We start from the raw sequence: 24,615 nt of genomic DNA, 5'->3' as shown, positions 1-24,615 counted from the left end.
TTCTCTTGAGATTAGGAATCATGTGAAATTCATATGAGTTAATATTTTTTTAGCTTTAAATCCATTTGCCTTGACTTTCTAGAGATTTACTTCAGGGTTGGAGAAGAATGTTTCCAGGTGAGCCTGATTGGGTTCAGCTAGTTGTGACAGATGCAGTTCATTTGGGGGTGGGAGGGAGAATGGCGAAGAGAGGATAAAAAGCTTTGGAAGGCCCTGTAGAGTCCTTTCTGTCAGGGAAACTTTCCAGTCTTCTGTCTGAGGAACTGCCCATTGTTTTCTCCATCTTATTATGCCATCACCCATTCCTCTTAATTGTTTTCTTCCTTTGGAGTTTTCCCCATCTGTGGATTTGCGACCCTGCAGCAGCCCCTTAGTTATCCCTGGCAAAGACAGCAAAAACTTCTTGGGGGGAACTCCTTCAGCCAGGACTCGCCGCTTGCCTCCCCGCCTGGCCTGGTGCTCCATTGACTGGGATCAGCTCTGCCTCCTGCAGCCCCTGGGCTCCGGCGGCTTTGGTTCTGTCTACAAAGCCACCTACCATGGTGCAACTGTGGCTGTGAAGCAGGTGAAGAAGAGTAGCAAAAACCGGCTGGCATCGCGACAGAGCTTCTGGGCTGAGCTGAACGTAGCCCGGCTACAGCACGATAATGTGGTACGCGTGGTGGCTGCCAGTACGTGTGCCCCGGCCAGCCAGAACAGCCTGGGCACCATCATCATGGAGTACGTGGGCAACATCACCCTGCACCATGTAATTTATGGCACTGGTGACGCGTGGAGGCAGGGTGAGGAGGATGAAGGAGGATGTGGAAGGAAGGCCCTGAGCATGGAAGAGACTGTGTGCTATTCCTGTGACATTATGACTGGCTTAGCCTTTCTTCACTCGCTGGGCATCGTGCACTTGGACCTGAAGCCTGCAAACGTCTTCATCACCGAGCAGGGAGTGTGCAAGATTGGAGACTTTGGGTGCTCCCAGAAACTGGAGGAGGGCTTGTCCCAGAGTCCCCACGTTTGCCAGCAAGGGGGCACATACACACACCGTGCCCCTGAGCTCCTCAAGGGGGAGAGGGTCACCGCCAAAGCAGACATCTACTCGTTTGCTATCACCCTCTGGCAAATTGTCATGCGAGAGCAGCCCTACCTGGGTGAGCGGCAGTACGTGCTCTACGCTGTGGTAGCCTATAACTTACGCCCTTCGCTGGCTGCTGCCATCTTCCACGAGTCACCGGTGGGCCAGAGACTCCAGGGCATCATTAGCCGCTGCTGGAATGCGAAGGTGGAGGAGCGCCTGAGTGCAGCCCAGCTGCTTCCCAGCCTCAGGGAACTCAAGGGGAGCCTCTAGGAAAACTCAGGACTCTTAACGTTTCTTTTATTGTCAACTTTTCTTTCCCTCCGCCTTTCTTCCAAATATAATGAATTTAGCCCCTTTGTGATCTAAGGGCTATGGTGCTGCTTTTTATGCTAAAAAAAAAAAAAAAAAAAAAAACCAACTGCTTTGTTATAAGAAGACTATAAATAAAGAGATTGAACAAAACTGTCAGTTTTTACCATGGAAGGAGATAGAAGCAAGGATCAAGATGTTGGCAAATATGACTTTTTCTGGTTGATCTGTTGTGTGCTGCCTTGCTGGGGGAGAAACCAGGGAACGTGATGTGCAGAAAAATAGCTGTTTTCAAATAAGTGAAGTACAAAAAAGGGCTGCTTTTAGAAGGTTCTCTGTACATAATACCTTTTGGTATTTCCAAAATGTCAGATATGACTAGTTCTTTACGCCAGCTAGGTTTATGCATTTGAGCTTTTCCTCTTCATTTACCAAGGAATGAGTATGCATCACAAATGAATGAATGCAGAAAAAGAAATACAGAGTGTCAGTGGGCTTTTTTCTTGATCTTAGACGTACTTAATTTCAGTAAGTATGTGGTGTCTGAAATGGAAAATGTTAACTACCCAATCTCCCCATTGAAATAAGGAACCTTTTTGTCAGTCTAAGGCTGTTAAGAGTAAGAAGATACATTAACAACCTGTGCTTTTCTAAAATGTCCATGCTACCAGGTGTGTTAGTTGTAACTTGTTAGTTGGTATATTGTAAACTTTAGTATCTGAAGTATTATAAGAGCATCTTGTGTGGAATAGAAAGTTCCCAGGTTTTGGAGATACAGAGGGAGATTAAAAACATATATAATTGGGGAAATATGAAGGGAGATGCATAGATACAGAAAACCTCATAAATCGGGGTAAGAGGTGGATTGCTCACCCTTTGTAATGCATGGGAAGTACTGGAATTATTGAACAATAATGGAAGTATTGAAAAGGAAGATTGCTTAAAGCAGTAATAACGATACTCTGCAGGTGCTCAAAGCACACACTACTGAACTATCCCCTGCACTGCTTATGCCTTATCCACTGTCTTTCCTAATCTGGTTGTAATGTGTCTGGGAAAGGAAGTGCTGTAGGCAACGTTGAAGACAAAGAGCTCTGATCCCTGATTTATCAGAACTGATAATTATCGATCTGTTGAGATCTCAATGCTTATATGGAGCTATGAAGATCCGACTGCTGTAGCCAATATTGTTGTTCTACTCAAAGATTTGCTTCTTTTTAAGACAGGAGAAAGAGTGATGTTTCAGTCAAATTGTTTTTCTTCTTTCCCCTTCCTCCCCCTTGCTTCCATTCTGGAAAAAAATCCCAAAGGAATCAAGCCAGTTTCCTGATTTCTGACACACATCTGTTCTTAGCCCCGTGAAATCCTGGAAATGAGCAACTATGTGAATTTGAGATGATTCTGTAGGTCTTTATGGTATTTGGGTTGGTCATTGAAATTAATGGTTTATAAAGCATATCTAAGCTTAACTATTTCTTGCTCTTCTATCCCTCTTAAGTGGAACTGTAAAATGCCGGCTGGAATCAAAAGAATTAAGGTAAATTCTAGAATAGATTTCCTGTGTTTTCTCTGTCAAAATAATTATGCTATAGAACAAGAAGTTAGGTTTTTTTGTGCTGCGTAACTTCTTTTAATAAACAAGAAATAGCTTATAAAAGTTATCATAATAAGCCAGTTGCCTTTTAAAATTATTAGCTGAGGGCTTGTAAGATAAAATGTCAGATAAAGCCATTGGCATGGCTCACCTTAACATCAAGCCTTACATAAAAATGTTTCTCCAGTCTTCAAAAGAATATGATAAAAAATGGAATTAAAGTTTCTTGTAGTTCCTAGATGCTTATGTGTTCTATTTATTTTGCCAATCTAGGTAGCTTGTTGCTTATACTGCTAGAAACTTGATTTTGTGCTTAATGATACTTTAGCATCAATAAGTGCTACTTGAGTCTCTGCGAAAAATCAAGCACCCTTCAAGTTCTCTGTTACACTTGACGGAAGAATACTGGACCTACTCTTGAAGCATAATCAGCTGTGCAGATGTCTCTGTCAATTTTACTGGATTCCCTTTTGAGAGCTCCTGAGAACTTTGCACAGCACTCAAGATGTAGGCACATCACTATCTGCTGTCATAATGATGTTCTCTATTTTTTAGTAACTTCTAAGATTTGTTTTGCTGTTTTTTGATTGCTAATGAGCTTTGAGTTAATACTAATCAAGAAACATCTCGGGCCTGGTAGCTCAGAATCTATGGTTCTATGCAAAGAGGATTATTTTGTCTGTTTGCCTCACTTTACATCAGTCTACCTTGAATCTCCTTCTGCCAGTTTGTAGCTGGCCCTTGCGCTCACTGCCCTAACTAACTCCAGCGTCAGCAAATTTGTTTATCTTATGGCTGACCCTCTTGCACTTCATTTATGGATGTGCTGAGCAGCACGTGACCCTGTGAAATGCTTCCTCTACTTGAGAGAACTGATGCTTTACTTTTACCTTCTGCTCCTATCTTTTGACTTATCCAGCCTGGGATTTTCTCTCCTAAACTTGTCTGCTTAGTACCTTTAAAACATTTGCAGTGAAGGATTTTTCAAATACCTTTGGAAACCCAGAGGGAACGTATCAACCAGCTCCTTATCTGCGTGCTGTTGGCGTTCCTCAAGAATTCCAGTACAATTCAACACAATTGTGAAGCACAACTCCTTCCAACCAAAACAATATTGGTTCCTTCTAAGCAAATCATATCTATGTGTCTGTTAACTCCTTTAACATAGTATCTGCTAATGTATCTTGTAGGGAAGTCAATCATGTAACTAGGAAAGTTATTTCTTTAAGACTTCCATGGAATATGGTCCTGGAGAGAAGAGAGGCCCAGGACACCTGGTTGGTTTTCAAGGATTGCCTTCTCCAAGCTCAAGATTTGTCCATCCCAGTGAGCAGGAAATCAAGAAAAGGTGGCAGGATGCCTCCAAGGATAAATAAGGAACTCTTGATTAAACTCAAACATAAAAAAAAAAAACCCAAACCCAAAACACTGAAGAGCTGAGAGACCAATAGGAAGTTGGGAGCAAGGAAGACCAACCATTGGTAGAGAAGGATCAGGTTAGGGAACATCCAAACAAACAAGACGTACACAAGTTCATGGGACCTGATGGGATGCACTCATGAATGCAGACGGAGCTTGCTGATGTCATTGTGAGGCCACTTGTGATTATCTTTGGAAAGTCATGGTGATCAGGAGAGATTCCTGAGGACTGAAAGAAAGCAAATCAAACTCCTATCTGCAAGATGGCTGGAAAGGAGGATCTGGAAAACTACAAGCCAGTCAACCTCACCTAAATCCCTTGGGAAAGTGATGGAACAAATAATTCCGGAAACCATTGCCAAACACATGAAGGACAAAAAGGTGATTGAGAGTAGTTGGCGTGGTTATATGAAAAAGAAATCATGCTTGACCAACCTGGTAGCCTTCTGCAGTAAGATTACTGGCTGCTGGATGAGGGGGGAGCAGTGACTTTTGCTTATCTTGACCTTAGTGTGGCTTTTGGCACTGTTTCGCATTACATCCTTATAGACAAACTGATGGAGTGACAGTGAAAACTGAAAACTAGCTGAGCTGCTGGGCTCAAAGGGTTGTGATCAGTGGCATGAAGTCCAGTGGGAGACCAGTCACTAGTGGTATACCCCAGAGACTGATACAGTAGAGGGTAACATCTCCGTTAATGGCCTGGATGATGTGACAGAGTGCACCCTCAGCAAGTTTGCAAGACGATACAGAATTGGATGGAGTGGTTAATACCTCAGGTGGTTGCACTGGTATTCAGAGGGACCTTACCAAGCTGGAGAAATCTGCCGATGGGAATCAATGCAGGGAACTGCAAAGTCCAGCACCTGATGGAGGATAACCCCGCGCACCAGTACATGCTGGGGGCTGACTGGACTGGCTGGAAAGCAGCTTTAGAGGAAAGGACCTGGGGCTCCTGGCAGACACCAAGTTGAACACGAGCCAGCAATGCGCCCTTGTGGCAAAGGTGGCCAACAGCATCTGGGGGTGCATTACCAAGGGTGTTACCAGCTCTTCCAGAGCCTTGCCAGAAGAGATTATTCACCACTGCTCACTCAGCCCTGGTGAGACACATCTGGAGCTCTGTGGCCAGCTCAGTACTCTGCCCGAACGAGAAAGTCATGGATGTATGGGACCAGGAGTGCAGTGAAGGGCCATGAAGCTGATTAGGGGGTTGGAACCTCTGCATGTGAGGAGGGGCTGAGAGATGGGACTGTCCAGCCTGGAAAGAGAAGGCTCAGGGGGCTCATCAGTCTGTACAAATACTGATGGGAGGCAGTGAAGAAGGAGCCAGGCTCTTCTCAGTGGTGCCCAGTGACAGGACAAGATGCAATGGACAGAAACTGAAGGACAGGAAGCTCCATTTAAATGTGAGAGAAAATATTTTTACTGTGAGGATGGTCAAACACTGGAACAGGTAGCCCAGAGAGGCTGGGCAATCTTCATCCTTGAAGATATTCAGAACCCAACTGGACACGGTACTGAGCAAGCTGCTGTAGTTGACCCTGCTCTGAACAGGGGGTTGGACTAGACATTCTCCAGAGGTCTTTTCCAACCACAAAAAGTCTGCAATTACAATAACATTTAGAGATGCTTGAATTTCAGACAACTCCTGAATTCTCCTACAAAAATGTTGCTAGCACGAGCCTATTTTGTGTTTCATCCAGGGACAACACACATACAAGGAACACACCTTGATTCTTCGCAATGGCTTTGTTGTCTTGGGGGATCGGGTTTCAATGATTAGGGGTTTTCTGGTTTGTTTTGTTTTTTCTTTTAAAAACCTGACATCCACAGATCTACCAGAGAGGCTTGATGAATTTCTTGTTCTTGATATTCTAAAAATTATAAATAATGGGGTTATGTTAGTTTTTTGAAGTTTTTTTTTCCCATCTATTTTTATATTTAATCCACTAGAGTTTTATGCTTTCTGTTTTCTTCATCTGGACATGGCTTCAGGTTTTTAAAAGATGCCTTCTTGCTTCTAGAGCTGGCATAAAAGCTAATGAGTGTAGCTTCACATTGCTCTTTAACTTTGTCACGCTTGTATACCTCCATATAAAATGTTAGCAGAAGGTGCATGATGCAAGCAGAGCAGTTGCAAACAACCGTGTTACAACTCTTATGGGCTTCTGTTCATCCAAATTTTTCCTCAAGTCTTTCTAGAAGCTGTTTTTGTTCTTTATCTCTCCTTCCCCATACATATGTTTGTAGCACAATTCCAGATGTTTAGCAAGACATGGTTATAAGTCAGGATAAACCTTAAGGGCTACCCGTACCTAGTTTATTTATTCTCTTCATCCCTGGAACTGATCACCAGCAGCTTGATCAGCTGAAACAGAAGATTTATTGAAGGCCCGGAGAAAGTGCTACAACCAGCTAATTGTAGTTTATCAACATCTTGCTATGCTTTCTGAGCATGAATCACATGTGAAGCCAGTGCTGAGGATCCTTTGTATGGCTGCCCCAATCATCCAGCCAACCAAATATACAAAAAGGGACATAATTTTTTCTTTCTGTGGACTAAATGCCTTGGCAGGGTATGTATAAAAGCATAATGAGTTTGAAAGGCTGAACTAGCATTCATGTCCTGGTTGGCTCTGTAGGGTCTAGTAAATTTGGAAGTATGGGAGCCAGAATTGCACAGATTCAGATGACGCAGCATCAGTGTAAATCCGGGCAGAGTGGTATTATAATATGTCTTTGGGCTGTTCCCTCCAGCCCTCTGCCAGCCAGGTATGCCCTATTGGGGGTATGAGCTATCTGATGCTAAGAACAGGCTGGACCTCCTCAAATAAGAGTGACCATGCATCTTGACTGTGCTTTTAGGAAGGAACCAAGCCTCGTTTGTCCCATCTGGTAAATGTCAGATCTCTCACGTCTTACCATCAACCATGTTCCAGAGCTTGATACAATTATTTTCTTTGGAAACTAAACTATTCTTGTATTTAGGTTTGGGTTGTTTCTTTTTTTAGTTTATAGCAGCAACTAAAGTGCCATTTCTGAGACGCTGGGATGCCATGACACTGTGGCCATTTTCTCGAGGTGAGCTGTTCTTTTGGTTTTGTTTTATGTTCTCTGTTCGTAAGTAGCACAAGCTGCCTTTCAAACTTCCAGCTCTGCAGCACTGAGAGCTAACTATTCAGAACTGGGTGGGTTAGCTCCTGCCTCATGGCAGTCTAGGGTAACCACAGCCTGCATGGAAACTTCAGCTAGTTCTCATCAATCTCCAGTACCTAAACTACCGAATCTGGCTGCATTTACTAATTTCAGAAAGTACATATAAATAAGATAGTGTAAAGTGCTTGCATTTTCATGTCTAGTCATCAACAGCAGTAGCTCTGGATATATTAACCATATTAGAGCATTCTAGTTTGTGCTTTCTCGGTTACACAGATAGATAGCATTGTCAACTAAGGGAAAGCACGAATTAAAAGTTCTAATTCTGGCTTTTTTTTCTTTTTTTTTTTCTTTTTTTTTTTATAACTACGGCATCCACCACCCTCAACCTCCCCCACATCTCCTCTCTTCCCTCAAATGGGCACATGTGCAAAACTTGACAGGATGCAGTTAAGAAAGAGATTTTATGCAATTTCATCTAATTCAAACTGAATCCCCAAATAAGAGCCAATACTAGTTAATGCTGAAATGGTTTCAGGTCAAAATTAATTTTTTTCATGCTTTTCTTCACAATGAAAAGCAATTTCCCGTGCTCTCTTGAATTCCCTGAAGTGCACCAATTATTTCAGCAGTCAAGTGATTATAAGAAAGACAAGAAAAGATGGCTAGAAGCACGGGAAGTATGCAATTGCAATAAAGTTTCTAGGAAGAATGAGGGAGGAAGAAAAGAAAAAGCATGGAACTGTACTTTTACCATTCCATATTACTCTTCACTTACTATAGCTGTTACTGAAGGTTTGGCGTCTTTGGTTCCCAAATAGAAATCTCAACAGGTATTTCATAATCAGTTAAAAAAAAAAAAAAAAAAGTAAGCATAAGCTACAACTATGATGCTACTCTCTTTATTTGGGGGTGGGTGGGAGTACTACAGATAAACGTATTTGATAATTAAGCGGGGAATGGTTATCTGTTTCTCTTTGACATAGCTTCCAGCTTCCCATCAACCAGGACCCTCTGTAACCCTACTCCTGGCTTGCTCTGTTGTTTGCTTCTCTTTCCTTGGAGGCTTCTTTTGTGCTTGCTTACTTCATATTCTTTTTTTTCTTTCCTTTTTTTTTGCTTTTTTTGGTGTCAGGCTTTATCTCAACCCAGAAAGGAAGAGGTAACAACACTATCTTCAAATGATAAAAATGCTATATAACTTGGAGGTGGGCACATCCTCAATGCAGCAGGTAGGATGGGAAGCATAAAGATGTAAGTGTGATGATGTATGGGTTGCTTCTCTATTCTGTGGTAAGGTCTATCTGCACCAAAGAAAATAAAACAAAACAAAAAAAATGTTTTATAGAATATACCACAAATATTCGTAAATTCAATGGGACTTAAGTGGATGCTTAGCATTTGACTCGTGTATCAAATTTTGCCGCATTAGCATCTGTGTTTATAAATTCATCCACTAGAACAAAGACGAAAGCAGGGGTAGAAAATGAATGGTTATTTTTAAAATTAACTGTACTTTGAACGTGTTACTTGTACTTTATTTTAGCCTTTTATCTGCTGCAAATACCTTAATGCAGTGCTCAAAGAACCTCTTTCTATGCTTCAGTTAACCCAGCTGCCAAATATTTGTCTGCCTGTCAAATGAAAAGCCTTAAAACCAGTTAAAGAAGGAAAATGGAACAAAAAAAAAAGTCTACTGGCATCTATCCCAGTCTGCCATCAGCTAAGGATGCCATGGGACAATCTGATAGCAGAGGCTCCATCCACCCCTGGACTTCTCCGAGCACGAGGCTGAGTTTCGCTCTCTACGCAGCCTGAAGTTCAATAGCCTGAGTGTTCAGCAGAGCAGGGAGGTGATTGCATTTGCCTTTGCAGGGCACCTGGGATAATAGGCTAATTCATAACTTAATAAATATTCTACTGCACATGTGCCAGGCTACAAAGAGCAAAGTAGGCTGCAAATCTGAAACGTAAATGTCCAGCTCTTTTTAAGTTACTCGCCTCAAAAGGGCGGGAGGGAAACCAGTTATATTTGCAAGCCATGTATTTTTCTCAACTGCTTACTTCAAAAATGGTGAAAGGGTTTTGATTCAGATATGGCACAAGTGAAGCTGACCCCAGAGACAAGTATAGAAAATCGCACCTGAACAGAGACAGTAAAAAAGCTGAGTGTAAATATGGGAACTGATAGGCTGAGGAGGCTAGATTTTTTTTAATAGTAGTTAATAGTATATATTATGTAATACAGTAAGTTTAGAGAGATACCATATACTTTGACCACATCCTTGTTACTCTCTTATCTAACATTTTTGTTACAATGGTTTGCAGATAACGCAAAAGCCACGCACAAAGCTTTTGAAGGCATGTATCATGGCACTGGCATGCCAGTAGATGATTGTCACCCGCATTTCTCTTGGTATAGAAAGTGACAGAACTTCTCCAGACCTCCCTTAAAGTTGTCAGTTCTTGTATAGCTTTTGGGAGTGAAATGGTTGCTATTATATGTTTTCTAATTTAAAGGGGTGAAAAGGGATATTCTTAAAATTTAATTAATCATTCTTGTCAACAGCTGACTTTCAGAGGAAATAAATTTCTTTAAAACTTTTTAAAACGCTTTCATGCTTGCATAGTTAGTTTAAAAAGCTGTGTATTGAACTGCAAACTGCATTTGAAAAAGTGTCCTAACCACAAAAATTGGCACTACCTGACCAATCATAGCAAGGGTAGTATGGAAGAGCCATTCGCCCAGGGACACAAGGGAGGGGGCTGGAGGAGGCAATGAGACAAGCCAGAAAGAGGGAGAGTCAGGAGACACCCCCAAAACGGAACCTGTTTGCTACAAGCCTTTTGATCGGTGAAGCTCTCATTGAAAAATAAGTCTATGCTGGCACGTGACTTTCTGTGTTGTATGGTAGAGCTACCTGCTCACTGGGCTGTCAGGACCTCGTATGACTTTAAGGGTCTGGAACTAGTGCTTAAAATGAGACAAGGCCACTGGTTCAGTTCAGAGTCGTCACCCATTACCACCAGGTTGTAGCAGCCTCTTGTTTAGTTAAAAGCGGCATAGCTTTCCCCTCACTCCCAGCCCCCACAAAATCCCAATTGTTCTGGCCCATCAAAATGAAAAACTGGCTCATTTTAAATACTCTGCAAACCATTATCAGCCCCCACAAACTGTCTATGAGGATTTTTTTGTCTTTCTTATCTTGATGATTGTGCTGTGTGCTAATTACGATGATGATTAGTTAGTGCTATCCTTTAGTAACAAATGATTTAGCAATGTATACTAGTACACAAGTAATGGTTTCTGCTTTGGAAAATAAATTTATTCTGTATACAGAAGATTTTAAGAGTAAAAGGCTCAGTTTTCTATATCAAAGGTGTGCTGGTTTTGGTTTGGTTTGGTTTTGTTTTTTTTTTTTTTTTTTCCCCAGGGAAGAGGAGAATCAATCTCTAGGTATTAGCATAAGCATTTGTGCCTGCCAGATCAAAGTGGTTGGCTCTACCTCACACCAGGAACGTTTCACAAGAGTGTGTGAGAAGCAGTTCTGCTTCCATAAGGGACTCTCAAAAAGGGAATATACCTGCTGTAAGGCTGCGGGAAGGGGGCCATTGATAGAATGAAGTACCTGCTGGGTGCTCTCAGAAACATCTAACAGTCATAACTATTGAAAGATTATTTTGTAACATACATATTTTGTATTTAAAAGAAAAACATGAATCATAATGCTGAAAAAATCACAAGTATTAATCACGGAATCACGGAATTTTCAGAGTTGGAAGGGACCTCTAGAGATCATCTAGTCCAACTCCCCTGCCAAAGCAGGATTGCCCAGAGCACATTACTCAAGACTGCATCCAGGCGGGTCTTGAAAATCTCCAGAGAAGGGGACTCCACAACCTCCCTGGGCAGCCCGTTCCAGTGCTCTGTCACCCTCACCGTAAAGAAGTTTTTCCATGTATTTGAACAGAACTTCCTGTGTTCTAACTTGTGCCCATTGCCCTTCGTCCTGTTACTTGGAACCATTGAAAAGAGCCTGGCTCCATCCTCCTTCAACCCACCCTTTAGATACTTGTACGCCATAATAAGGTCTCCCCTCAGCCTTCTCTTCTCCAGGCTAGAGAGTCCCAGCTCTCTCAGCCTTTCCTCATAAGGGTGATGCTCCAATCCCTTAATCATCTTCGTTGCCCTTCGCTGGACTCGCTCCAGCAGTTCCCTGTCCCTCTTGAACTGGGGAGCCCAAAACTGGACACTATTCCAGTTGTGGCCTCACCAGTGCAGAGTAGAGGGGGAGAATGACCTCCTTTGACCTACTGGCCACACTCTTCCCTATGCAGCCCAGGATTCCATTGGCCTTTTTGGCAACAAGGGCACATTGCTGGGTCATGGATAATTTACTGTCTACCACGACCCCCAGATCCTTCTCCTCCGAGCTACTTCCCAGCAGGTCCGCCCCTAACCTATACTGGTGCTTTGCATTCTTCCTCCCCAGGTGCAGGACCTTGCACTTGCTTTTGTTGAATCTCATTAGGTTCTTCTCTGCCCAGCTCTCCAGCCTGTCCAGGTCACGCTGGATGGCAGCACGGCCCTCTGGGGTGTCAGCCACCCCACCCAGTTTGGTATCATCAGCGAACTTGCTGAGGATACACTCTGTCCCCTCATCCAGGTCATTAATGAATATATTGAACAAAATTGGACTGAGTATTGACCCCTGAGGGACACCACTGGTTACAGGCCTCCAACTAGACTCTGTGCCGCTGATCACAACCCTCTGAGTTCTGTCACACAGCCAGCTTGTCATTTTTTCAGGGGACATGACTTTTTTTTTCTTGTCATTTTTTCAGATGACATGACTACCATACTCAAACCCACTTTCTATGTATACGACAATAATTAATTTTATTTGCCTAAAAATTGAATGTTTGCCCACAACCCTCTTAAGTGCTAATACTATCTTTTCCTCTGTTTTAAACCAGTAGAAAATACTGCTCCCCATGATCTGCGTCTGGAAAACCTGTTGCTTGAGTTTTCACTGTGCATGGAGATAGGAATGTTGGAAGTGTAATTGTGTGCATCTACATATAGTTGTTCTTACAACATTTAAGTAATTGTTTCAGAGGAAAAATAATTTTCTGTTTTATATTATTTTTCTGGGAGACTAACCAAACCATATTCCGTAACTGTAACAATGATGTTTTATAGACTAGTGTGAAAGCTCACGTACAAGCCCTGTCCTCATTACAAGTAAAGTAGGGACTTCTGATGTGTATTTAGGTGAAAGACAAGTTTAATAGGCTTGCTGTACTCTCCTGTCAGTTGTTCTCTTAAACAGAACTGCTGGGTCTTCTACGAAATGACATTACAGACTCTACGATTGTTGTTCCTGCCCCCCTACCGCAACCTCATAATTTCAGCTGCAGCTGCCACTTTGCCACATTAGCTTTTCAGAGCAGTTAGCAAGCCCTTTGAAACCAAAACTTACTTGATGCCTCTTGGATCACTTTCATGTTATGTTGTGGATCCGACCAGCTGTTCTGAACAATCACAGTGTAATGATTTCCTCAGTGGCTAATAATTCCTGTTTCTAAAGCATATCTTCAACACCACAGTATCTCCTTTAGTTCCAGGTCCTAAGTTTTATGTTATTGTTCCTGTTTCTGTCAGGTTTTGAGTAATTTAACTTGGCTAGTTCGCAGAGGGTCAGGTCACAACAGGAGAAACATTAGTGAATTGGCTTTAATCTTTCTTTACAGATGCCAGGGTTGGGAAGGGCATCTCTTTGCAAGTCCCACAGAAGTCAACCTGACACCTGGATGTAATCTAGATAAAATTGAGATGCGAGGTAATATCCTGCTCTAATAGTCCTGCACCATTGAGACGGTGGTTCCCCCTTCCTTTGAATCTCATTATCCATGACAAGCATTTGCTAAATTTTGTGCTTGCAAACGTTCATCATCTGAAAAACAGTTGGATCAAGAATATTGCAAAGAGAAAACTAATCTTAAAGGGATGAGGAAAAACTTCTCAAGGAAAAAAAAAACAAAACATGATGCAGTGATGCATTCTATATCAAGAGAAGTTTTTCCTCTAGTTGTAAGGCAGTGTGAGGGCAGGATCATTCCTGAAATTATCCCTGCTCCACAATAGAGAGGCAGCACAAGCACCGTGAAACAATTCCCTCCTCCTCTGTCTCGCCAAAGAATTAGATTAGATTAAACTGGTCTTTGGAAGAAAAAAAATGTGATCAGTGACTTCATAACTGGGTTCTAAAACAGTAGACAGATACATATGTGGACTACATCTATTGGTAAACATAATTGTTGTAAAATTAATCAACGTTTTCTTCCTCAAGGACAGATATCCAACCATACAAACACCCTGCTGCTGGTAGCTTCCACAAAGTCTTTGCAGGAGGCAGACATAAGGAGGGAAGACAACTCTGAAATCTTTATTAGCACAGTATTGCAAGAGTCCATACACACCAGCACGTACCACTAGTTCCTAAACACTCCGATTACAAAGCATCCACAGAGAAGCCAGTGAGTAAGTGTAGCAAAGCCACCTGCATCCTGGAAACCATTTCCAATTCAGTTGTTATAACAGCTTGCCATGTTCAAAAAGAGTTCCATGGATATTATTTGAGCAGATGCCACTTTTCAACATGTGCTACAAACTACTGCAGTCTTCTTGAACTGTCTATTTTTTCAAAGTAAAACAGATAACAACAAACAGTGCTAAGTGGTGCTTCCCCAAATGGCCAAATCTGGATTGGAGAGATTTGTGTAGTTTGGAATACACTTTTTTTTATAGTTGATTAACCTTTCCACACATGAAGTCTTCCCAGGTGATTTCCAAAATGAAAACTGGATGCAGAAAGACCAGTTCTGTTTGTGTGCCCGCTAGTTCTGCTCTCACTGGACTGATGCTGGGGATGTTTTGTACAGGAATTGGTAATGTGGCCAGGATAACAACAGATGATACGGTAGGAATGTAAGTGTAAATAGTGTGTTCGAACAGAATACACAAATCGGCATGTTCTGAGAGGATGTTTGCCCAAAACCTGATAACGCTAAGAGGAAATTAACAATAACAAAGCTTGCTTAAGACAATGATCACCCAGATTAAACAGTAACCAGGGGATTAGACTACCAAGAGCCTTTTGAGAAAAGATGTGCGTTCCAAAAGCAGCAAGAGAATTTGTGATTGTCAGAAGAAACCTTTGGGTGGGAAAACAGCACCAGAGCAGTAGGCATCATTACTTCTAGGGCTGGAGAGCATCCTCCCCATCAGACATGGCAAGTAGCTGCCACCCCACTCCCAGTACCGGCTGGGGGACTGGCAGGGTAAGGCATAGCAATAGGGACCCACTGTTCAGGAACACGTACGGGAACTCACGGGGTACACTTTCACCAGCATGTGGATTAGCTGCACAGGTACACATGCCCACATCTCCAACAAGAAGGCTTTAGAAACAAGGGAATCTGCACTCCCAAAAGCGGGAGTCTGCATTCTTGTTGCAAGAGAGGGGATGTGCATATAGAACTGGGTGAATATTTACGTGGGATCAGTTGTAGAAGGGTATGTAAGAAAGTTGTAGGTGCTTAGAACACTTTGTAAGCATCTAATATAGTGACTTCTGTTATATTGCTGTATATATAGTTCACTGATTACTGGCAAATTACATGTTGCTAATCAATAAACCTCCTTGGTGCTGTCAAGACCATGCGAGTCGCACAATTATTCTCTGCAAAAAGTTGCTGTTTCATTAATTACAAATTTGACAGAAGCATCACATCTGCAGAGCAAGGAGTGGAGAGGAAATATTCTTCCAGACTAGCAGAGAAGACACAATTCATCAATTTGAAAAATAAAATAAAATAAAAAAATCTTAAGATTGAAGCAGAGCAGGACAAATTCAAACAGTATCATCCTGAAAGCAGCCCAGATGTACAATCCTGTTTCAACCCTGAGTGTTCAAAGACATACTGCAGTGATGTATCACAGATTCAGTGTCACTAGAAATGCTCTAGCATATTAGCAACTACGTATTTTTTTTGTCATTGTGATTTGCGTCAGAAGAACAAGGCAAACCAGGCTGACAAAGGAGTTTTGCTCTATCCAGGTCACTGATATCAGAAGCCAAGTGTCAGGCGTACAGTGCGTATTCAAAAGCAAAGAGCTTGTGGTGATAACTATGATGTTCATGTTGTCCACTTGAAAAAGTCTCTTAACAATCAATACTTGCAGCAACATTTGTCAACAGTAAAGGACTCCATCAAAGTACAATTGCTCTTTTTCCAAGTCATGGATCTAGTTCACGTTTTCCATGGTTGCATGAGAAATTTTTAAGGTAAAGACAGCCTAGTATTTTGAGGGGGGTTGCATTTTTATATGGTGAGCTTTATACCAAAATTGGCATGAAAATTTAGAAAATGTGAAGTGGACAGGCTAGGTGCAACATGAGAACTCCAGCTGCAGACTGGTGCTGATGCACTGTGCATTCTGTCCACCTGCTACCTGCAGAGAACATTAGTTGCCAGTTATCAACTACCCAGCTACACAAATCAATCTTAAAAGGTGATATTTTCAGTTCCATTGGGTTTTCTAAGTTTCAATAGCTGAGGCACCTGCAGACACAGTAAATACAGATGTTCAAAACCTAGAGAGGCCACAGGTATTTTAACAGGTAATAGCAAGCTGCTGAGCAAAGAACTTGGAGGAGAGTTCCGAAACATGATACAACTGAGTAACTTCAAGTTAACACAAGAGGATCAGCAGATACCTACAAGTAAGACCAAGCAGATGCTGAAGCCTTCCTTAAAAGGCTTGAAAATAGCTTTCATTGCATTGCTGCTGACTGGTTTAGATACTCCACCACCTACTGATGTAGGTGTATGATCCTGCTTCACAGGTATTTTATGACCAGAAGTTCAAACAAAACCTTTAAAAGAGCGTTTGGATCCCAAAGACCTTGGAGAAGTGATTTTCAAGTAAATAGGAAAATATTTTGGCAATATGTTAATCCCCATTGAAAGCAAAGACTAGAGGCATTAGGCTAGCATAACCCAGGTAGCTTCCAGGGAGCTGCCCACGTCAAATAATCATTATGAAAAACGACAAAGCAGATTTAGGGAAGCTACTGTGAGCCCTGCCAAAACCATCCACAGGCCACCTGTGTGAAATAAGTAGAATAAATCTACTCAAATGAATAAGTGGTGTTCGCAAGCCAATTTGCAAAGCCCAGGGAATACCTCTGTCCTTTGAACCACCCAAAGGTGCATCACCAGAAGACAGCACAAGCTTTCATTTTGAGAAGTTTAGAAGATGCTGAGTGACAGCAGGCGCATGTTCATTCAGTTAACTCTTCAGTCATATAAGTAGACTCATACCAGGATCCACTCCTGAATTATGACCACTCCAGCACTACAAGAACATCTAGGAAATATCCTCAAAGATCCTTTATGTCACATGAACAAAGGAAGACAAGACGGTTAATTGACATCTAGACTAAATGGATTTAGATTTGTAGAATATTGGGACATCTTTTCTGGATAAAAAAAACTGTATGATTTAGCCTGTCACAGATGGGGAAAAAAAAACCAAACCTTCCCAAGCAAAACTTAGCAAGATTAAATGCAATGGCATTAAGTAGCTAAGGAATCAGGTGACCAATCAGTTAGCACAAAGTAAAGATGATCGGACTAAAATTAAGCCAATGACCACAAACCTGACAAGAACCTAACTCCCTAAACATACACATTTAATTAATAGGAACTGAGTTACTAATCTGGAATCATAAATAAAATCTAATTGGTTTTACTATAAGCTAGTGGAAAATATATGGATAACAAAATATTCAGTTCATTACTCAGGACTGTTCCTGAAGGACAAACTGGTCAAAGGAAAGGGGGAAAAAAAAACCCTAGTAATCTATTAAAAAAACCAAAATAAAGTCAGAAAGTGTCATGAATGCACATGGAACAATATTCTGCATGATAAGTCGTGAAATTAAGTATTGAATTGTTTTTGCTACAGACTACTAAGTCACATTAAAAGCCTGTCTTGCTTCTTGATTGCTTATCTTCTTAATTACATGACATGAAGAAAACACTCCTGGAAGCTTCATCTAAAAAAGCATATGCCAACAAACATCTCACAATCTCATAACTACTGTTAGTATTAGCTGGGGAGAAAAACCTACATTAAAACCAGTATGTAACTAAATGAAAACCAGACATAATGCAAAATATGAATAAGAAGCTAAGAATGACAAAATATTCAGAAGGTAAGAAAAAAGTTGTATTTCAGAGAAAGCAGGAAGTTCAGCTATATTTCTGTTCTACATTTGTGGAGAAAAACAACATATATCAGAAAATTCTAACAATAGCTAAGGAAAGCCTTAAACATAGGAACAGAAGTAAGGCGGTTTTTAAATCAGCAGCTCCAGATAGCTTGCATCCAAGAATTTTAAGAGCTGGCAAAGGAAGACTTGTGTGCTGTTAATGTGGATTTTCCATAAGCTTTGAGAAATCTGGGGAAGCTCAAAAAAGAAAAAAAAAAATCTCAAAGAAAGCTGAGGTGGTGCCAATATGAGGAAAAAAAAAAACATAAGAAAGGAACAAATTCAGGAACTTACTGTCAACCTTGCATTAATCCCAGGGAAAAAAACAAACAAACAAACAAACAAACAACAAACTGACTTCTCGATATAGGAACAAGAAATAAATGAGGAAATTCTATTTAAATTACACAGCTTAAATGCAGGGAAAATATCTCTTTTCAGATTGACCTTTTTTCTCATGCAATCACAGCATACTTTTGGTAGACAATAGGAACAGCGTTGACATAACACATTTGTACACTAACTTGTTCAATAGGACACAGAGAAACTGTCATAGTTGTGCACATATAGTTCATAGTAAGTAAATTAAAACTAAGGTTACAAGTCTGTGTCATCAATGAGAAATCAGACATATTTCTAATTGAATCCCACAGGAATTAGTTCTTGGCAGCAAGCTACTCAATATTTTATCTGGAAATAAAGTTCACTAAGGACATTCATAAAAGCTCTAAGTAAATAATGTAGCAAGATTGCTGATTGGGAACAATCTGGATTATTGGACAATTAAGTGTTTCAGCATGATCAGTGTGAGGTCATGTATTAAAGAGTGATGCATATAAAACACTTCTAGATGGAAAATTTCTTCAACAAGTAGCTGAAATAGCTGGTAATAGAGTAAACATGGGTTCCTTACCCACAACAGAGTTCAAAATTGTCAATATAATTGTGAAATGGCTCAGAAAACAAGCCACTAGAACCAAATGCTGCTTTCATTACAGGGAGGAAGAGGCCAGAGAACCAGGACCATCATCAAAACAGTTTTTTCTGTTCATCAAAACTGATCTCCATTGGCAAAAGACCTTCTTGCATTTCAGGAAGCAGCAACAAGATGACAACTTCTATATCCACTTTTGTTGGAGCTGCTTTATCTGAATATAGTATCTAGTCCAAAGAAGTTACTAGTAAACCAGAGATTTTAAAGGTCAAGTACAAATGATCCAAGTGCAAGACAAGTCTGAAATTGAGCATCACAGTGGAATAATTGGCATACAAAAGTTAACTTCATTCCATGAGGTTTAAGGACAGTATGAAGACCTATAAAGCCTTTGGTAGGGGAAAAAATATATAAAGTGCAGTGTGACAGCCGAAAATAAGTTCATATTAAAAACACCAAGCAGGCTTTTTTGAATAGCTGCAGTAATTACTAGGCTTCCAAAGGTGGCAGTAGTTTTGCTAACATTGTACATGCCTACAAATACCGGACAAAACCCCAAACTAGAATTAAAATTTTATTTTCAAAATATAATCACAGACCTTACTATAGGCCATCACTTCATAACATATAACATCTGCTTCTCCAGTTCAATAAATGTGACAGGTAGTGATGTAACTAGAAACATGCATGCTCTCAGAAAAATGCTTGTTTTGGGACTGGCAGCTATCAGTGTCCAGGCCAAATTAATGACTGTTCTCATTTAAAAAAATATCCCTCCGATGCCCAACCTGAATAATGTACTTCAATAAATAAAATTAGTATAGGTCCTTAAATTTAAGAATGAACGAAGAGCGGCATTTTTACTTAAACTTTCTGTTCTCCCGTCTCCATTTTCAGCAATGACTAAAAAGAAAGAGGAAAGAGGGAGAGGGGGAAAAGAGGAAAGAGGGAGAGGGGGAAAAGAGGAAAGAGGGAGAGGGGGAAAAGAGGAAAGAGGGAGAGGGGGAAAAGAGGAAAGAGGGAGAGGGGGAAAAGAGGAAAGAGGGAGAGGGGGAAAAGAGGAAAGAGGGAGAGGGGGAAAAGAGGAAAGAGGGAGAGGGGGAAAAGAGGAAAGAGAAAAATCAATAGGAGAAAAAAGAAAAAGGCTTAGCTGGGAAAGGGCTCGCTCTCCCTGGAAGCGATAAGGACTCGCTTGTACGCCAGAGCCCGGTACTGCCCCCCGCAGAAAGCCGCAGTCTACCCGTAAAGGCACGGAAGAGCGCAGCGCGCCCGCGGTGGAAGGGCGCGGGCCCGATGCAGGAGGGTACAGCGGCCCCACGAACCGCCCTCACCGCGGACACCGGCTCCCTCGCCACGTCCCGCAGCTGGCCCCGGCGCTCAGCCCTGCCGGCGGCGCGGCCGCCGCCGCCCCTCACCGCCGAGCCTGGCCGAGCGGGCGGAGAGAGCCGCTCCCGGTCCCCTACTACCCTCTTTACCCGCCGTGAAGATCGCCGCTATCCGCCGTGCATGAAGCCCAACCGGCCCCACTTCCCCTCCCCGGCACTTCCGGGTCCCGGCCCGGCGGGTGAAAGGTCCCGCAGCGCCCGGATGGAGGCGGTGCCGCTCGCTATATAAGCGCCCCGCCGCCGCCGCGCCTTTCTCTACCCGCGCCGCTGCCGCCGCCTCCTGACTCACCGCTGTTCGCTGGGCCCCGCGCCACCCCTCGCCCGGGAATAAGTCGGTCAGGAAGGCTCCGCTGCCGCCATGGTGAGGCGGGGGGCACGAGAGGGGGGCGTGAGGAGGGGGAGAGGGGCCGAGGGGCCACCGACGGCGCCGCGTGGCCGTTAGGCCCGCGCGGCCGCGTGCGCTCCGCTGGTGCCGGCCCTCAGGTGCTGCCTGGGCCTCGGCCCCGGGGCAGGGATGCGGGTCCCGGGGGTCGGGTGGGGGGGTAGGGCCTAAAGGGTCTTCTGCTCCCGCAGCGCCTTGTTGGGGCCTTGGTGCCGGTTCACCCCCCCCGTAGCCGGCTGGCCCGCCCGTGAGACCGGGGCGCAGCAGGCCGCGGCGTTCCCTCCGCGCGGAGCGGCCCTTCGGGAGCGGGGGAGGCGCGGGCGGAGAGGAGGGGAGGGCAGCGCAGGCCGGCGGGAGGGGTAGCGGCAAGGCCTCGTGCGTCTGCACTTAAAATACGGCTTTTATTAAGGGAATGTGCGCCAGTTGATGCCGGCAGGTAGTGTCTCAGCACTGTGAGAAACACCTTATTTCATCCACGGGTTTTTTTAAAGGCTTGCTTTCCCCCGTATTTTCGCTTTTCTTTCATCAGCTCGCTTGGTCTACATCAGTGCCCAGTTATTTGCAAGCGTTTAATTGCGTCAGCTCCTCAAATCACCCCCCTGAGTGGCTGAATTAATCTTTCTGGCCAGCTGTCCCTTTTTGTTCCCGATGTTTAAGTTGTTGCTGTTTTGTTATTTAATTCATTAAGTTGTAAGATGCGTGAAATCAAAACTTGTTTTATTTTTGAGGGTGAAGAGTGTTCATGACGGGGCAGCCTGCTGTGTGTCAGCAAACCAGGGAGGGATGTTCTTGTAGGTTCCCACTGTCAGATGCAGTTAGACACTAAAAAAATTGCTTTTCCTCAGAGCAGGTACGGCTTTTTGCCCTTCCTCTCTGGTCCCACCATTTCTTCCATGCCACTGTACCCTTTGGATATGTCTACTAGTCAGTAGAATAAAATAATCCCATAGTTAAGTTGTTCTTTACACTCTAGAAGTCTGTTTTTAAGAGGCCGTGGGTAGCATTGGTTGGTGTTGACTGTAGTGTCTGATACTTGGAATTTCAACGTTTTAGGCGTTTAAAGATACCGGCAAAGCACCTGTGGAACAAGAGGTAGCAATTCATCGCATTAGAATTACTTTGACAAGTCGCAATGTAAAATCACTTGAGAAGGGTGAGTGATACTTTTTTTTTTTTTTAACTGGGGTAGCTTGTTAAGTAATGAACGATATACATGATATAACGTATTGCAAAATAGAATGTATTGAAAACAGTTGTAATTAAAGATGTTAGTGTTTGCCTGTTTGTATGTGGCTTGGCTAACAAAGTCAACCCAAAGCGCTTCATACACTGACAAGTAGATTCTAATTTAATTTTTAATGCAAGGTAGTGTTGGGGTTTTTCATCATGCTGAAAACTTCATGTCATAATTACTAACTTAATAGCTTCTTCCCTTTAGTTTTCATCAGGGTTTTAGTTGTTGCTATTTGAATATATACGAACTGAAAGGCACTGGTTTCTTGGTTGATATTTTGTCACTCTTCTTATGAAGTGTTTCATTTAGAAGCTTAACATTCTTTAAGAAATCATTTAATCTTGTATAGGAACTGGCTTTGCCAGTGTTTTAATCATATAATGTAAATGTTGTAGAATCACTGTTTGATGCAGGATCTTCAGGCTGATAACAGCTTAAATACAGCTTAAACTTGTAGTAATGGCGTTTGCCTACTGTTGTAACATGATTTTGCGCACCATGGTGTAACACTTCCACTTACACATGGTTGGCTATGAGGATAAGCCTTAAAATGAATGGCAATGATCACTTCATACGCTATTCTGAGCCAACATCTTGTTTGAAATTTTCACTTAAGAAAACAAGCCAAAAAAAAAAAAAAAGTACTCACAAACCTGAGCTATTCTGTATTTTTTTTTCAGTCTGTGCTGACTTGATCAGAGGCGCTAAGGAAAAAAACCTGAAGGTGAAAGGACCCGTTCGCATGCCCACCAAGGTACTGAACACTTTTCCTGTCTTAAAAGTTTGTTTCTCTGCAAATGTACTCTTTAAACATCTTTTTTTTTTTTTTTTTTTTTTCTTAATTGAGATGAAAAGCAGTACTACTAAATTGAGGGTGACCCAGTGTAAACAGATAGTGACTTCACAAATTGCTTTGACACTTCAGGCAACTGTTCAGTGCAGAACATGTTGAACATGGACATTTCCTGTCCCTGCATTTATTTTAATTTTTTTTTTTTCAAATTAAATTGAATATAGGGAAGAAGTGTTAACATCAGTAGAATACATCTTAAGAACTAACTTTCCAATGACATAGATACTATACAGTATTTTTTGTAGAATCATAGAATAGTTTAGGTTGGAAGGGACCTTAAAGACCATCTAGTTCCACCCCCCATGCTATGGGCAGGGACACCTCCCACTAGACCAGGTTGCTCAAAGCCCCATCCAGCCTGGCCTTCAACAGGTGGATTGATTTGATTGGAGGTTAGTCTTCTGTATGCATCAACTAAATACGCTGTTTATGATTTTTCTTCAGACTCTGCGAATCACTACGAGGAAGACGCCTTGTGGTGAAGGTTCCAAGACCTGGGATCGTTTCCAAATGCGTATCCATAAGCGGCTCATTGACTTACACAGCCCTTCTGAGATTGTGAAGCAGATCACTTCCATCAGCATTGAACCAGGTGTAGAAGTTGAAGTTACTATTGCCGATGCCTAAATGACGGTCATCGTTGAATAAAGTTCATTTACAAGTTTTCATCACTGTTTGTTTTTATATGTGTGCCAAGAGTCTGGGGTAGCTCTATGATGATTTTCATGAAGAAGGACAACAGAGATCATAATCATAATGCTCTGTGAGAGGATTGTATGATATCTAAGGAAGAATATGCCAGTTGTAAACATCAGGAAGATAAAACTTTGGCATCGTAATTTTGTTGGAGGTTGGTGACTGTATGGATGCGCAGCACTTAAATTATTAAAAACATATTTTCCATAAAGGATTTAACTTTGGCTGAGATCTTACTCTATACCCAGACAAGCAGTAGCATTAAAATTGATGTTGGGGTAAATTACCAAGTTTTCAATTACTAGTTTTTGCTATGCAAGGCTGAACTAACACTTAGATTGCTCAGCTTCCCCGCCTCCCTCCCCCCCCCCCCCCGTGCTGTCAAAGGGTCCTGAGGATGTTAGTTATAAAACTTCATCATTTGTGGTGAATATGTTGAATTTTGCAAGTTCTGTCTTTAGACTTGCATGTAGAGTCACAAAACTAAGGTGGAAATTTCTACTTGTCTATTTAGATTTAGATTTCCATAGATTTGGTAATATTAAAGGTAAGCTTCATATGTAAAGTGATAAAACAAGCCATTTTCATTGCTGCTACTTAGGCCTCTCAAGTTTGGTGGTGGGTTTTTTCTTCTGCAAACTAATTCTTAAAGGAACTATGATTAACTCTTAAACCTACAAGACATAAAGGCCTGGGTTAAATGAAAGAACACTGTTTCATTTCATGAAATCGGAATAGTTTGGGGAAGGGACCTTTTAAGGTGATCTGGTCCAACCTCCCCTGCAATGAGTAGGGACATCTTCATTTCATCCATTTAAGACTGAGTTGCTGCTTCTGCTTCAAGCATAGGAGAGAACTTGAATTTTAATTAAACACAACTGAGGAAACGTGGTTGTGTGGACCTTGAGGTCCCATTTGCATTTGCAATGACCTAAAACAGTGGCCAAAGCTTGAGTGTTCGTACTCAAGGGCTTCAGGAGTCCCTCATCTGCCCACTTGTCTCAATGTCATTAAATGTAAAGCCTTAGAAGGATTCTGTCCTTCTAGTTAGCAGGCTCAAGGGCTTTGGTCAAAGGGAGACATGAGAAATTTAGTTGCATTTACACATGCAGGTTGCAACCAACCTGTTTCTTTGGGAAACACCTCAAGTAACTGTGCGAGAAGGAGAAAAACCCCTGCATCTTCCTAAAGGTCGGTTTCTGGTAATACGTTATAAATATGAGCTGCCTGGCAAATAC

The 24,615-nt window shown here is 42.2% G+C and overlaps 2 protein-coding genes across 2 annotated transcripts; both read left to right on the top strand.

Annotated features, from left to right (window-relative positions):
* Window positions 1-289: 289 nt before the first annotated feature.
* Window positions 290-1,339, top strand: MOS (MOS proto-oncogene, serine/threonine kinase; the record flags this gene model as incomplete). Its single annotated transcript, XM_082480087.1, has 1 exon — window positions 290-1,339. The coding sequence occupies one exon, from the start codon at window positions 290-292 to the stop codon at window positions 1,337-1,339; it is 1,050 nt and encodes a 349-aa protein (XP_082336213.1).
* Window positions 1,340-20,413: 19,074 nt separating this feature from the next.
* Window positions 20,414-23,349, top strand: RPS20 (ribosomal protein S20). Its single transcript, XM_082479055.1, has 4 exons — window positions 20,414-20,573; window positions 21,648-21,747; window positions 22,509-22,582; window positions 23,126-23,349. The coding sequence occupies exons 1-4, from the start codon at window positions 20,571-20,573 to the stop codon at window positions 23,306-23,308; spliced, it is 360 nt and encodes a 119-aa protein (XP_082335181.1). The 5' UTR covers window positions 20,414-20,570; the 3' UTR covers window positions 23,309-23,349.
* The last annotated feature ends 1,266 nt before the right edge of the window (window positions 23,350-24,615 follow it).

This window comes from Vanellus vanellus, assembly GCF_965231255.1.
Source record: "Vanellus vanellus genome assembly, chromosome: 2".
Taxonomy (NCBI): Eukaryota; Metazoa; Chordata; class Aves; order Charadriiformes; family Charadriidae; genus Vanellus; species Vanellus vanellus.
This window is presented reverse-complemented; position numbering and strand designations above follow the sequence as displayed.

Excerpts from the sequence above, each read along its gene's own strand:
- RPS20 (XM_082479055.1), top strand. Across the intron at positions 21,748-22,508 it reads TGTAAAATCACTTGAGAAGG|TCTGTGCTGACTTGATCAGA; the intron begins GTGAGTGATACT and ends TTTTTTTTTCAG. Across the intron at positions 22,583-23,125 it reads CCGTTCGCATGCCCACCAAG|ACTCTGCGAATCACTACGAG; the intron begins GTACTGAACACT and ends ATTTTTCTTCAG.